Source organism: Microcaecilia unicolor, chromosome 12 (assembly GCF_901765095.1).
Source record: "Microcaecilia unicolor chromosome 12, aMicUni1.1, whole genome shotgun sequence".
Taxonomy (NCBI): domain Eukaryota; kingdom Metazoa; phylum Chordata; class Amphibia; order Gymnophiona; family Siphonopidae; genus Microcaecilia; species Microcaecilia unicolor.
Window position 1 is genome coordinate 947,643 of NC_044042.1, and position 13,788 is coordinate 961,430.

A 13,788-nucleotide genomic window follows, 5' to 3' on the forward strand; every position below is an offset into this window, starting at 1 on the left:
TAGCAATGCGTCTAAGACTGAATCGATCACTGAGAATGGCGTACTTAAGAAATAGTCTGACAAGCAACCAGTATCAGAAGATGGTGCTTGCATTCCCTGGGCGTAGGGTGGACATTGACTGAATGACTAAATGTGGCAGAAACAGGAGTGGTTGGGAGGGAGATATTAAGGACAGAGCTGTGCAGTCTGCAAAGTGTGTAGGGATCAAAGGAACGCCATAGGCAGAAACATCAACTGAAATTGCTCAGGATAGTCTTACAACTCACGAAAAGTTCAAAATGTTTGCAAAGGTCAATGAGGTGGGTGTTCAGAAGGTTTTGGGTTTCCATTTTGGGTCCTATCCCCTCAAGCTTTGTTACAAATTCAGGCGGAACCTTGAGTTCATGATTAGTGCCCATCATTAACCTTTCTTTAGATCAGGGAGGGTTTCACGAGCCAATGAAGGAAGCTCTTGGATGACTAATTTTGAAAGGGGGCATTAGAGACTCTTCTGTTGCAAAGAAAAATTGGCCAATATCACTTCTACTCTTTTTGGGCAAAGTAATTGATAGAATAGTGTTTGATCAATTGAAAGATTTTATTCCAATCAGTGTGGTCAACTCTGTTGGATACAATTTAAATGAGAGCAGACAAATGGCAGGAATGTTAAATCTCTCAATGGCTGATGGTGTGGACAATCTTGCAGCCTTATTGTGCAGTTTGTTGGATACTGGGGGAGCTGCACTGCTGCTGATATAGGTAGCATCATATTTGATCAATGTGTCCAAAGATTTAAGTGGGGGTAATAGCTGTTCACCCCCCTCCCCCCTAGTCTATTTAGTTTCAGGCACCACAATGTTTAACCCTATCACCTCTGCTATTTAACATTTATTTGGCCCCAACAGTTCCTCTGATTCAGGGGTTTGGGATTACCTCTACATTGATGGTATCTAGACCAGTGGTTCCCAAACCTGGCTTGGGGGACCCCCCAGCCAGTCATGTTTTCAGGACATCCACAATGAATATGCATGAGAAAATTTTGCATGCAGTGGAAGTAAATGCAAATCTCTCCCACGAATATTCACTGCAGATATCTTGAAAACCCGACTGGTTTGGAAACCACTGATCTAACCAATTGTGCCTGTTATCTAACCCGGAATAGCTGTTTCCATTAGGTGGCCAGCTGAAACATAACCTTAAAAACATTTCCCAGGTAGCTATAAATCAGCTGATTTCTGGTCTAGGAAAACTGGATTGAAGTGCCTTGCGGCAGCTAGAGAGTCCAAGATTACATCTAGGTAGGAAATGTTTACTAATGACTTCTCACTCAATAGAGTTAACTCACACCGACTACTGCAATTCACTGCATCAGGGCTTGTCTGGAACCAAGTTAAAGCAGCAATAACTACTGCAAAATACAGCAGAAAAACTTGTGATGAAGATGAAGAAATGTGATCACATGAGCACATCACCTAAGGAGCTGCTGCTGAACAGAGGACGTGCTTTATGTTAATAACCCTGCTCTTTAAATGCCTCTGAAATATGGGACCAACTTATATGCACTAGCTCAGGCTTGTCCAACATATGGCCCACGGACCAGAACCCGGCCCACCAAGTGCTTTTTTCAGGCCCTCAGAAGTTTAACGATTCTTGTAGTACTTACAACGGGATTCTACTTCCCCACTGCAACTCAGTTCTCTGTAAGTATGAGTCGTGCAGTGCCGGAAGTTTGGGTTGATCTTGCAGTTTCAAGTCTCGTAAGAATTGACACCACAAGACCACCCCAAACTTCCAGCACAACAAGGCTAAAGCTTGAAGAGAGTCAAGTTGGTTTTTTTTTAATTTATTTTTGTACCCCGCGCTTTCCCACTCATCGCAGGCTCAATGCGGCTTACATATTGTATACAGGTACTTATTTGTACCTGGGGCAATGGAGGGTTAAGTGACTTGCCCAGAGTCACAAGGAGCTGTGCCTGAAGTGGGAATCGAACTAGTCCACCACCCTAACCACTAGGCCACTCCTAGTGGGGAAGCAGGAATTCCACTGTTCCTTCTGCAGCTGAAACCAGGTGAGGAAAAAGAAATTGGGTGAAGGCTTGGGAGGGTTAAATGAACAAAGAGAAAGACTGAGTAAAATGGGGACGGGACGATGCACCGTCATTGTGCCACTATTTGATAACATATGCAGCAAAATAGGACGGTATGTGTTTGGCCTTCCGAATGTTAAAAAATATAAATGTGGTTCCTGATAGGAAAAGGTTGGACAAGCCTACACTAGTTACATCTTCCATTCATCACCTTCACTTTTCTCGACAGGCCCCCTGTACCAGCTTCTCCTACTACAAAGTCACCAAGAAACCAACTTTTCTCTGCTGTCAATTGCTACGGCACATTCCTATGCTGTACTTGCATAACATGAATTTGGTGCTTTAAGCCACAGGTGGTCAGTTTTTTGTGTATACGTAGATAAAGGATGGCACAGATACAGCCAAAGTCATGTTTGATAAGGAACAATGGGACCCATAAGTCTGGGGTGAGATTGTAGCCCCTTTGAAAGCAAGAGAACAGAACATGGGGGAAGCGAGGCCCAGGACTCTACCCTGTACAATTCCCCCCACCCCCCAACCCTACCAAGACCATTTCACCACCACCAATGAGAGGAGCGAGCGAGCGAGCTGGGAGATGTTGTGCTTAGTGCTGCCGCACTGCTCACATTGCCTCTGGTACGATGTTGGCGAGGCCTTCAGTGGGTGGGGAGGAGGCAAACTTTTGTCTCTGTGATTTGTGAATTTAAAGTTTCTGTTATTCTACTGTTATTGGTGCTTCTAAACTCAAATTGTGACCTGCCTACAACAGACACATTTTAGCTACTGTGGCAGTATCTGAGAAATGCATAAGGTAAAATAAGTGAGAGTGAAAACATGAAGAGGAGTCAAAATGATCTTTCTGCCACGTCCAAACTCGATTAGAAACGGAAGCAAACCCAAGAAACATGGAGACTGTGCAGGAATTAATGTCCCAGCAAGCTGCAAGCAGCAAAAGTCCACCACAGATGTGGAAGAACACAAGAATGGTATGAATGGAGTGGGAAAGAAACAATGGGACGCCCAAGAAGTTTTGAGAAATATCCGAATGAACACGCTGTCAGAAACGCAGCTGATCATAAAGAAAACTTTGTTGTTGACATCATGTTCATTCGGATATTCTGGACCAGTTTATCATTTCCTCCATAGGCGAACTGAAGCGCCAGTCCACAATATTTACGTCACACTCGTGTCACGAGACTCCTGAGGTAGGCACTGCTGTGTTGGGTCTTTTATCATCAATAAACACGTGTTTTCTCAACTCTTGAGTGTCGCATGATTTCTTTCCAAAGAGCTGAGATCTGTTTCCCACTCCCTCTTTTGTCCAGAAAGATGCAAGATGCACACATACACACAAAATCAAGAATTCACTAATGCCATGTCCTGAAAGCAGCCATCCTCCCCCAACTTTCAATCCAGAGAAACTCCTTCTGACAGCCAGTGAGGGTTGAAATGGGTTGGATCTTTAGAATACTACTAATAAATACATATATAAGATTGGTTTGCACACAATGGAGATAGAATGCAGGCACATCTGACTACGAATTTCCCAAAAACCAGGCTCAATAAGGCCTTCGAGAGCTTGAAATTAATACCACTGCCTTAAGAGGTCTCAGCACACATGCCTTCCCCAATCCAGACACACCTAACAGGGTACATTCACCAAGCGTTGTCAGTACTCCCAGAAACCCAGATAAGCGATCAGACAGAGAGTTTTGGGAGAGCGGGAAGGGGAACAGGCTGACATAAAGCAGAGAACTCACTCCAGGTCAGCAGCACTGTCAACTTTCAGGAAGTCCTGTCTGGCTCTGAGCAAAATGTCCGGCTCTAACCTGAGGAGAAGAAACAGGAATAAAAGCAGAGCAAAGGCAGGAGACAGAAAAAAAAACAGATGACCATTTCAGAAAATATTTTATTTAATAGCCTAATACCCTTTTTTATTAGCTTTCAGAAGCCAAAACCTCCTGCCTCAGGTCAGGACAGTATGATGCTGTTATAGTATCTTCTCCTGACCTGAGGAAGGAAGTGCTGGTCTCTGAAGGCTAATCAAAAATGTTTTAAAATCAGTTAAGGTATCACCTTATTTTCTATTTTGTGTTTTATTTGCATGTATTAACCTTTATTGACACAACTACATTACTTTATCCCAGTGCGTTTTTTTCTAGCAAAAAAGATGCCAGTACTTAAATGCCAGATCACACTTCAGGAATGGGGTGATCACTGAGAGACCCAGAATCTATGACAAGGCAGAATTAGTTTGTAGAGCCTGAGATCTTTCATTAAAACTTGGGGACCATGGGTCAGTTTTAGCAGACAATGGAAAAGGTGCCGGTACTCAGTACCCCCAAGTACCCCCTCAAAAAAAGCCCTGCTTTATCCTAAATTAAAAATAAAATTATTTTCTGTACCTTTGTTGTCTGACCATTTACTTTTTCTAATTGTGTTGGTCCCAGTCTCTTGATTCTTCTTTCCTTTGTTTTCTCTTAACTCTGTTGCCAGGGTTTTCTCTCCTTTTTCTTTGTTTTCTTCAATTTATTTTTCTGCCTTTCTCTCTCTATCCAGATTTAATTCATTCTTACTATCCAGTCTTTAATTTCCCTCTTTTTACTTCATCTACATAAGGTTTTCATATTTTCCTCACTTTTGTTCTCCCCATGTCCCTTCCTCTTATTCTCCAGTCTTTCAGTAACTCTATCCTCTCCCCCTTTCCATCCAGCATCTCCTCTTTCTCTCTGCATCTTTCCATCCAGCGTCTCCTCTTTCTCTCCTCATCCTTCCATGCATTGTCTCCCTCTATCTCCCCTTCCTTCTAGACAGTTCTCGCTCTGTACCCTTTTCCATTCAGCATGTCCTCTCTCTCTCTCCCCATCCTTCCAGTGTCTTTCCTTTTTCTCTCCCTACCCTTCCATCCAGCGTCTTCCCTCTTTCTGTCTCCTCCTTCCCTCTCTCTCCCTCCTTTCATCCAGCATTTCTCCGTCTGACCAGCTAGGGTCTTCCCCAGTTTCTCCCCGTTTTTCTCTCTCTCTCTCCTGCCCTTTTCCACGACCCCTCTTTCTCTCCCCATCTTTCCACTCATCTCTCTCTCTGTACCCCTTTTCCATCCAGCGTCTTCTCTCTTTCTGCCCTCTCCTTTTCCTGTTTCTCTCCCTTTCATCCAGCATTTCTCCTTTCTCTCTCCATCTGACCAGCCAGGGTCTCCCCTTTGCTTCCCTTCCAGCAGCTTGTCTCTCCCCTGTCCTTTTCCATGTCCCTTCCTTCTCTCCCCATCTCTCTCTCCCTGTACCTTCCAGCGTCCTCTCTTCTTTCTTTTTCTTCCCTCTGCTCTCTCCATTCATCACCTCCTGCCTCCCTCTGGACACCCTTTCCCCCTTCCCCTACCCTTTCCACCCAGTATCCTATGTTTCCTCTCTCCCTCCCTATGTTGCAGCAGCAGCAGCACCGGCAAAAGAAGAAAAACAAGCATGGGGCCGTAGCAGCCTTCAGGCATGCGCTGTCAACTCTGCCGTCCTCTGCCCCTGCTGACGTCAATTTTCCGTTCCGAGGGCAGAGGACTGACAGAGCCGACAGCGCATGCCTGAAGGCTGCTGCGGCCCCGCGCTTGTTTTTCTTCTTTTGCTGCAGCTGCTCAAGAGAGACGCAGTGGTGGCAGTAGTACTGGATCTCAGCAGGAGACTTTCCCGCTTTGGGGGGAGTACGGGAGATGACCCGCCAAAGCGGCAGTCTTCTGCTGAATGTGAGAAACTTGGCAGGTATGTTTGATGCATATTTAACAGAAGTGAGAGCAGTGATCCAGGAAGTGTGGAAGTACCCAGCACATCCCAACGGGGTGTCTTTTCCACAAATCCACCTGCCTCTCAACAGAACTTATCCAAACTTGCTCTTAAATTCAACTGGACTACTAATCCTGGCTGTATCTTCTGGCAACAAATTTCACACCATAATCTGTTGTCAATCTGTTAAGCAACTTAGCACCCCACTCTATCATCTCTTCTCCCCGACCTCTCTTTCATTATCCTTGCCCTTCCCTCAATCTTTTCTAATTCTGCTAACATCATAGGAGCCAACGTTTCAAAATTATTGGGGGTGCTAAGCCCAGTGGAAATAACCCCTCCCTGGACACATTCAATGAATATTCTCTATATTGGGGGTGCTCAAGCACCCACAGAGTCGGCTCCTATGGCTAACATCCTTTTCAAGCCCCCAGGGATCTGGCTGAGGTACCCCATAGGCCCCTTCCTGTCCGTGTCTTGAGCAGACTGTACGCTCCAGAGAACACAGACTGTCTCATATGTTTTTTGCATGACTTCCTAGTGCTGTAGCCCTTCTCCATGTTTTCTCAGGATCAATATGCAATTCATTCTAAATGTTAAACATCCATAACTATCCCAGTATGTTTATGACACTGTATTGAAAAATTGGATTCTTACAACAAATTACTTTCTTATGCATTATTCTTTGTTGTGTATCCTGTACTTATTATAAGCCACATTGAATTCAAACTTGTTTGGGATAATGTGGGATATAAATGTCACAAACAAATAAATAAAGAAAATTCCCCTTTCCCCTGTTTTATTCTGCCCTGTCTGAAGGTGAATTTCATTTTTAACCTTTGCCATAGCAGCACTGTATCAAGTATGATTAAAACGTCAAACTTTGCTCCTGAAATGTCTTTTTTTTTTTTTTTTTTTTTGAGAACTACTCCAGGCTGTCTGCTCTCCTTAGGAAGGCTCAAACTACGTACCTGAAATGAGTTCAACATACCATAACAATGAAGTAACCAGGACAATCTCCCAGGAAAGTAAGCTAAATATCAATCAAATTACTCTAATTTAGGCAGAACAAACTTCTGAAAAAGGAAACGTTTTAAGATGCCTCCTAAATAAAGCGTAGGAGTCAGATTGAGTAAACACTTGAGTATTTCAAAACGCATCATCTAATTGCTTGGATGTTTTTACCTATTATTGTTTTGCATTTTCATTATAGCTGTCTTAAGCCAAACTTGTTTGGGATAATGTGGGATACAAATGTCATAAATAAAAAAAGCATATTAAGAATTCTTCCCAAAATTTTGAGGCCTGATATGCCAACAGAAATTCATGGATTTTTAATCTCTTACGATCTTTGGCAGAAGGAAAGCTAAAAGGACAATTATTAACGGTTCTCTGAGACCTGAACAACAACATGAACTGAAAATTATCCAACATAGAAATCGGAACAACTCCATCTAAAATCTATATATATAAAAGGCAACCCCAACGTTTTGAAGCCTCCACGGAAGTTGAGGCGCCCGAGATATCCGGTGTGCCCTGGAGTGTCTGCACCGCCCTCGCGTCAAAACGTCATGACGTCGAGGGCGGAGCTATTGACACTCGAGGGCAGAAACGGCCCACAGCGAACAAGGCAAGTAGCTTCAAGGGACGGAGGGAGGGGGCCCCTTGCTAGCGCCCGTTTCAATCCGCTCAGAAACGGGCATTTTTTCCTAGTTTTAAATAAAAAGCAAGTGAACTTAAACAAGACCCTGGCCTCTATCGATAACCAATGTAGTTTTACAAAGCAACTCAAGATTTTATCTGATTTTCTCAAAGAAAAAATTAGATACACAGCTATATTCTGTGTTGTCTGAAGCTTTCTTAACTGTGTTTGAAGGCTGATCACACCTCAGGGAGCAAGTAGGGCCAGGTCAGGTCAAAAGATCATGCAACAGGGGGGAGAAGGGGTCTGCAGTGCATCTGCTAGGATGTATGCTGATCACACGTGTGTGGGAGGCGGGGGGGTGACCCTCCGTCATGGAATACAGGGGTGCAGAGATGTTATATCTCACAAAGCCAGTGGAGACTGGAGCACACAGCTCATTACAGAAAGTATTACAGGTCACAAAGTAGGTAGATGAAAAGGAAGGGGGAAGGACACATTAAACAGTGCAGGTAATGAGGGGGAGGGGACATCCTGAAAAAGAAAGGAAAGTGACCAAAACAGGTGACTCTAGATCTTTGGAAGACAAGCATCCATCAACCTGCTCAGCTCCTCCATCTGATACTTCCCAAATCCGGCCTGGGGTCTCTGAAGCCAGGTTTTCAGGATATCCACAATCAATATTTATGACCAAGGACAATATATGCACATTTGTTTCATGCATGCTCATTGTGGATAATCTAAAAACTTGACTGACTATAGGGTCCCCGGGACTGGTTTGGGAAAGAAACCTGGCTGCCTAGCTGTGCTTTGACCCATCGTACTGCAATATGCAGTATTATATGACTATGTCTGCGATTCGGGAAGAAGCCACGGTGTGCTTGGGCACTTAGAATGAGAACAGCAGGGCAAATAAGGAAGCTTCTCTCTTACTTCACTTCCTGGCTTATCTGTCGCTCCAGGCGATGCTGTCGCTCCTCCAGCTTCTCAATAGGACTCTCCTCTGGGAACTCGTACGGAGCACTGCGCATCTCGCTTTCTGCCAATGAGCGACAGAACAGTTCCTGGAGAAAGCAAAACACAAATGCAGACTAAATCAGCTGAACCTGTGGGCTCACTCCGGTCCTGCTGGCATCATTACACAGCACCCAAGGAACCTCCAACACAGAGGCTTCAAGTCTAAAATAAGTCCCCAGTAGACAACAGCTTACATCGGTAAAGCATAGGTGCCTTTTTCTTGTTAAACTTATACTCCACCTGCCTGTACTGTGTGCATCCTGTGGTGAGACCGTGTGTTTCTTGCACTGCTGCTGCCTGTGATATGCCTATGCTGTGGGGAGAGCGTGCGTTTCTTGCACTGCTGCTGCCTGTGATATGCCTGTTCTCTGGGGAGACTGTGCATTTCTTGCACTGCTGCTGCCTGTGATATGCCTGTTCTGTGGGGAGAGCGTGTGTTTCTTGCACTGCTGCTGCCTGTGATATGCCTGTTCTCTGGGGAGACTGTGCATTTCTTGCACTGCTGCTGCCTGTGATATGCCTATGCTGTGGTGAGACCTTGTGTTTCTTGCACTGCTGCTGCCTGTGCTATTTATTTATTTATTTAGATTTTGCTCACACCTTTTTCAGTAGTAGCTCAAGGTGAGTTACATTCAGGTACTCTGGATATTTCTCTGTCCCAGAGGGTTAAGTGACTTGCCCAAGATCACAAGGAGCAGCAGCGGGGATTTGAACCGGCCACCTCTGGATTGCAAGACCAGTGCTCTAACCACTAGGCCACTTCTCCACTTCTGTTCTGTGGTGAAACTGTGTGTTTCTTGCACTACTGCTGCCTGTACTGTCCCCCTGTTCTGTGGGGAGACTGTTTCACACTTACCTCTGCAATCTCTTTGTATTTGCCATCCATGGATGTTCGCAGGTCGAGAGGAAAATGTTTCAGACTGTGGGAAGTTCCTGGAAGAGACTTTGCAGACTTCAGCGGGTGAGGTCCCAGACTGACACGCACATCTGTGAATATATCATTTAGTAGCATCAGTCGGAGAGGGAAAAGGAGGGTGATCTGTGCACAGCAAGACAACGCATTTCTCCAAAACCTAGTTACTGTCACTAAATGCTCACAGGTCACAAAAGGAAACCTGTAACCCCCAAACTTCAGCATATCTAAAATGTGCATTTTATTTTCCAGAAACAGTTACTGCAGCTCTGCTCTGAAGTGCAAACAAACTGCACATGACATACTTCAGCGCATACAAAAGGAAAACTGAGTCAGTTGCAGGATCTGCTGAGCTACTACTATTACTACTTAACATTTCTAGAGCGCTACTAGGGTTACGCAGCGCTGTACAAATTAATAACTAAGGACGGTCCCTGCTCAGAAGAGCTTACAATCTAAGGACGAAATGTCAAGTTGGGATAGTCTAGATTTCCTGAGTAGAGGTGTTGTGATTAGGTGCCGAAAGCGACATTGAAGAGGTGGGCTTTGAGCAATGATTTGAAGATGGGTAGGGAGGGGGCCTGGCGTATGGGCTCAGGGAGTTTGTTCCAAGCATGGGGTGTGGCGAGGCAGAAAGGGCGGAGCCTAGAGTTGGCGGTGGTGGAGAAGGGTACTGAAAGGAGGGATCTGCTGAGCTCACTGAATGTATCTGGTACCACTTCACATATGAAAGGTAAAGAGAAAGTGACGTAGAAAACAAGGCTTTCCTCTCACTGAGCGATGCAACTTACTCCTTCCAAGACTCTCTTTTACGAAAAATGAGGCCATTTATGCAAAAAGTATTATACTTAGCTAAACTGAAAATAGCCCTCCCCTCAGTGCAGCTCTTCCATCACTGAATCTCCTGTGCAGCAGTTACACACTGCATCAGCGCTCTCTCCTGTCTATCAGTAACAGACCACATCAGCACTCTCTCCTATCAGTAACAGACTGCATCAGCGCTCTCTCCTATCAGTAACAGACTGCATCAGCGCTCTCTCCTGTCTATCAGTAACAGACCACATCAGCACTCTCTCCTATCAGTAACAGACTGCATCAGCGCTCTCTCCTATCAGTAACAGACTGCATCAGCGCTCTCTCCTGTCTACCTGTAACAGACTGCATCAGCACTCTCTCCTATCAGTAACAGACTGCATCAGCGCTCTCTCCTGTCTACCTGTAACAGACTGCATCAGCGCTCTCTCCTATCAGTAACAGACTGCATCAGTGCTCTCTCCTGTCTACCTGTAACAGACTGCATCAGCGCTCTCTCCTATCAGTAACAGACTGCATCAGCGCTCTCTCCTGTCTACCTGTAACAGACCGCATCAGCGCTCTCTCCTGTCTACCAGTAACAGACCGCATCAGCGCTCTCTCCTATCAGTAACAGACTGCATCAGCGCTCTCTCCTGTCTATCAGTAACAGACCACATCAGCGCTCTCTCCTATCAGTAACAGACTGCATCAGCGCTCTCTCCTGTATACCAGTAACAGACTGCATCAGCGCTCTCTCCTGTCTACCAGTAACAGACTGCATCAGCGCTCTCTCCTGTCTACCAGTAACAGACCGCATCAGCGCTCTCTCCTATCAGTAACAGACTGCATCAGCACTCTCTCCTGTATACCAGTAACAGACTGCATCAGCGCTCTCTCCTGTCTATCAGTAACAGACTGCATCAGCGCTCTCTCCTATCAGTAACAGACTGCATCAGCGCTCTCTCCTGTCTACCTGTAACAGACTGCATCAGCGCTCTCTCCTATCAGTAACAGACTGCATCAGCGCTCTCTCCTGTCTACCTGTAACAGACCGCATCAGCGCTCTCTCCTCTCTACCAGTAACAGACTGCATCAGCGCTCTCTCCTATCAGTAACAGACTGCATCAGCGCTCTCTCCTGTCTATCAGTAACAGACTGCATCAGCGCTCTCTCCTGTCTATCAGTAACAGACTACATCAGCGCTCTCTCCTGTCTATCAGTAACAGACCGCATCAGCGCTCTCTCCTCTCTACCAGTAACAGACTGCATCAGCGCTCTCTCCTATCAGTAACAGACTGCATCAGCGCTCTCTCCTGTCTATCAGTAACAGACTACATCAGCGCTCTCTCCTGTCTATCAGTAACAGACTGCATCAGCGCTCTCTCCTGTCTATCAGTAACAGACTACATCAGCGCTCTCTCCTGTCTATCAGTAACAGACTGCATCAGCGCTCTCTCCTGTCTACCAGTAACAGACTGCATCAGCGCTCTCTCCTGTCTATCAGTAACAGACTGCATCAGCACTCTCTCCTGTCTACCAGTAACAGACTGCATCAGCGCTCTCTCCTGTATATCAGTAACAGACTGCATCAGCGCTCTCTCCTGTCTATCAGTAACAGACTGCATCAGCGCTCTCTCCTGTCTACCAGTAACAGACTGCATCAGCGCTCTCTCCTGTCTATCAGTAACAGACTGCATCAGCGCTCTCTCCTGTCTATCAGTAACAGACTGCATCAGCGCTCTCTCCTATCAGTAACAGACTGCATCAGCGCTCTCTCCTGTCTACCAGTAACAGACTGCATCAGAACTCTCTCCTGTCTACCAGTAACAGACTGCATCAGAACTCTCTCCTGTCTATCAGTAACAGACTGCATCAGCGCTCTCTCCTGTCTATCAGTAACAGACTACATCAGCGCTCTCTCCTGTCTATCAGTAACAGACTGCATCAGCGCTCTCTCCTGTCTACCAGTAACAGACTGCATCAGCGCTCTCTCCTGTCTATCAGTAACAGACTGCATCAGCGCTCTCTCCTATCAGTAACAGACTGCATCAGCGCTCTCTCCTGTCTACCAGTAACAGACTGCATCAGAACTCTCTCCTGTCTACCAGTAACAGACTGCATCAGAACTCTCTCCTGTCTATCAGTAACAGACTGCATCAGCGCTCTCTCCTGTCTATCAGTAACAGACTACATCAGCACTCTCTCTTGTCCAACAGTGACACTGTGCCCATACTCATCATGTCCTGCAGTAAAATGCTGTATATATCTTCCTCCTGGTCCTGAAATGACACCCTGTAAGAGCAACTCTGCTGTTGTGCAGTGACTCACTTTTTCTGTGCTATCTCTTGCCCTGCAGTGGTGGACACTGTTGGTTTGTACAGTTCTGCTTAGGTTTTTCCTCTTCCTGCCACTGGGCCAGCCTTAGTAGGCTAATACGACAGCAAGGGAGAAACAGGAGGGGGTATAGCTTAATTTCCAGAAAGGCTGAATATAGGTGCATGAACACCTGAGGGAAGCCTCCCATAGTCCAGCACTGCTCCAGCTTCCACCTGATGGGAAACTGGAAAAGCAAACCCCCCTCCAGAAGTCTGAAGAGAGTAGGGCTTGGACTCTACCAACTGCTGATGTGTAGGGGGGAATGACAATATTCATGAAAATCTGCCCACTAGATCCTAGTCAGAAGCTCAGAATCAGGGCCAAAATCCATTGGCAGCAGAGTCAGGGGTCGCCTAGACCCCCCACTGTCCTGCCTGCTGACAGGGGAAAGAATGCAAAGGAGATCGATGAACCCCCTCCCGCCGCACTGGTCAGTCTTCTGCATCTTCTCCATGTCCTGCTGCTGTCACCCATCTGAGAGCATCTTGGAAGGAACAGAAAGTGGGACTGGGAGGTGCGGAGGATGCTGGAGCAGCGCCTAGTATTGAGCAAGAAACCCCTGGACTACGCAATGCACTCACCGGCTTGGAGTGGGGGGAGGGAGAGGAGGAGATGGACTCTTCGGCTGGGGAGGGGAGTGATAGATGCTTCCTGGGAAGGAGATCGATGTACCGGGGGAGACTCTCACCGGGCCGGAGATGGACTCATCGTCCGGGAGGAGGAGGGGGGGGGGAGAGTAGAGACACTCACCGGACCGGGCGGAGGGCTGAAGGCTCCCCCGTTTCCTCAGCGGGTGTTTGCCGGGAGCGGTGGCCGCTGACATGGCGCAGCTACTCCGCTGGAGGAAGCTGAACAGCTCGGGAGACTCCGACTCCTCCCCACTAATCAGCAACCAGAGCCGTACCAAAGTCCCCGGCCACAGCTACTGAGGAGGAGGGGAGAGAGCATCCGGGGAGGAGGAGGAGCAGGGGGAGGGGGCGAGAGAGAAAAAGAATCTGCGAGGAGGAGGAGGGAGAGATAGCATGGGGGGGGAACCCAAAATAACAAGGAGGAAGAGGAGACAGCGAGCATGGATGGGGGGGGGGGCGTCAGAGAGAAAGAAACAGAATATCCGAGGAGAGAGACAGCATTGTGAGGGGGGGGGGGGACAGAAAGAAAGAGAATATCTGAGGAGGAAGGGGGCAGAGAAAAAGACAGCATTGGGGGAAGAGA

The 13,788-nt window shown here is 46.7% G+C and overlaps 1 protein-coding gene across 1 annotated transcript in view; it reads right to left on the reverse strand.

Moving 5' to 3' along the window:
- AMPD2 (adenosine monophosphate deaminase 2) overlaps positions 1-13,450 on the reverse strand; it is a 75,091-nt gene extending 61,641 nt beyond the window's left edge. Inside the window, exons 1-4 of the mRNA XM_030220528.1 lie at positions 13,327-13,450; positions 9,349-9,479; positions 8,409-8,539; positions 3,827-3,895 (exon numbers count right to left, since the gene is read on the reverse strand). Of these exons, the coding sequence (XP_030076388.1) occupies positions 3,827-3,895; positions 8,409-8,539; positions 9,349-9,479; positions 13,327-13,399 (404 nt within the window). The 5' untranslated portion in view covers positions 13,400-13,450. The remainder of the gene's footprint in view (positions 1-3,826; positions 3,896-8,408; positions 8,540-9,348; positions 9,480-13,326) is intronic.
- Between the last annotated feature and the right edge of the window lie 338 nt (positions 13,451-13,788).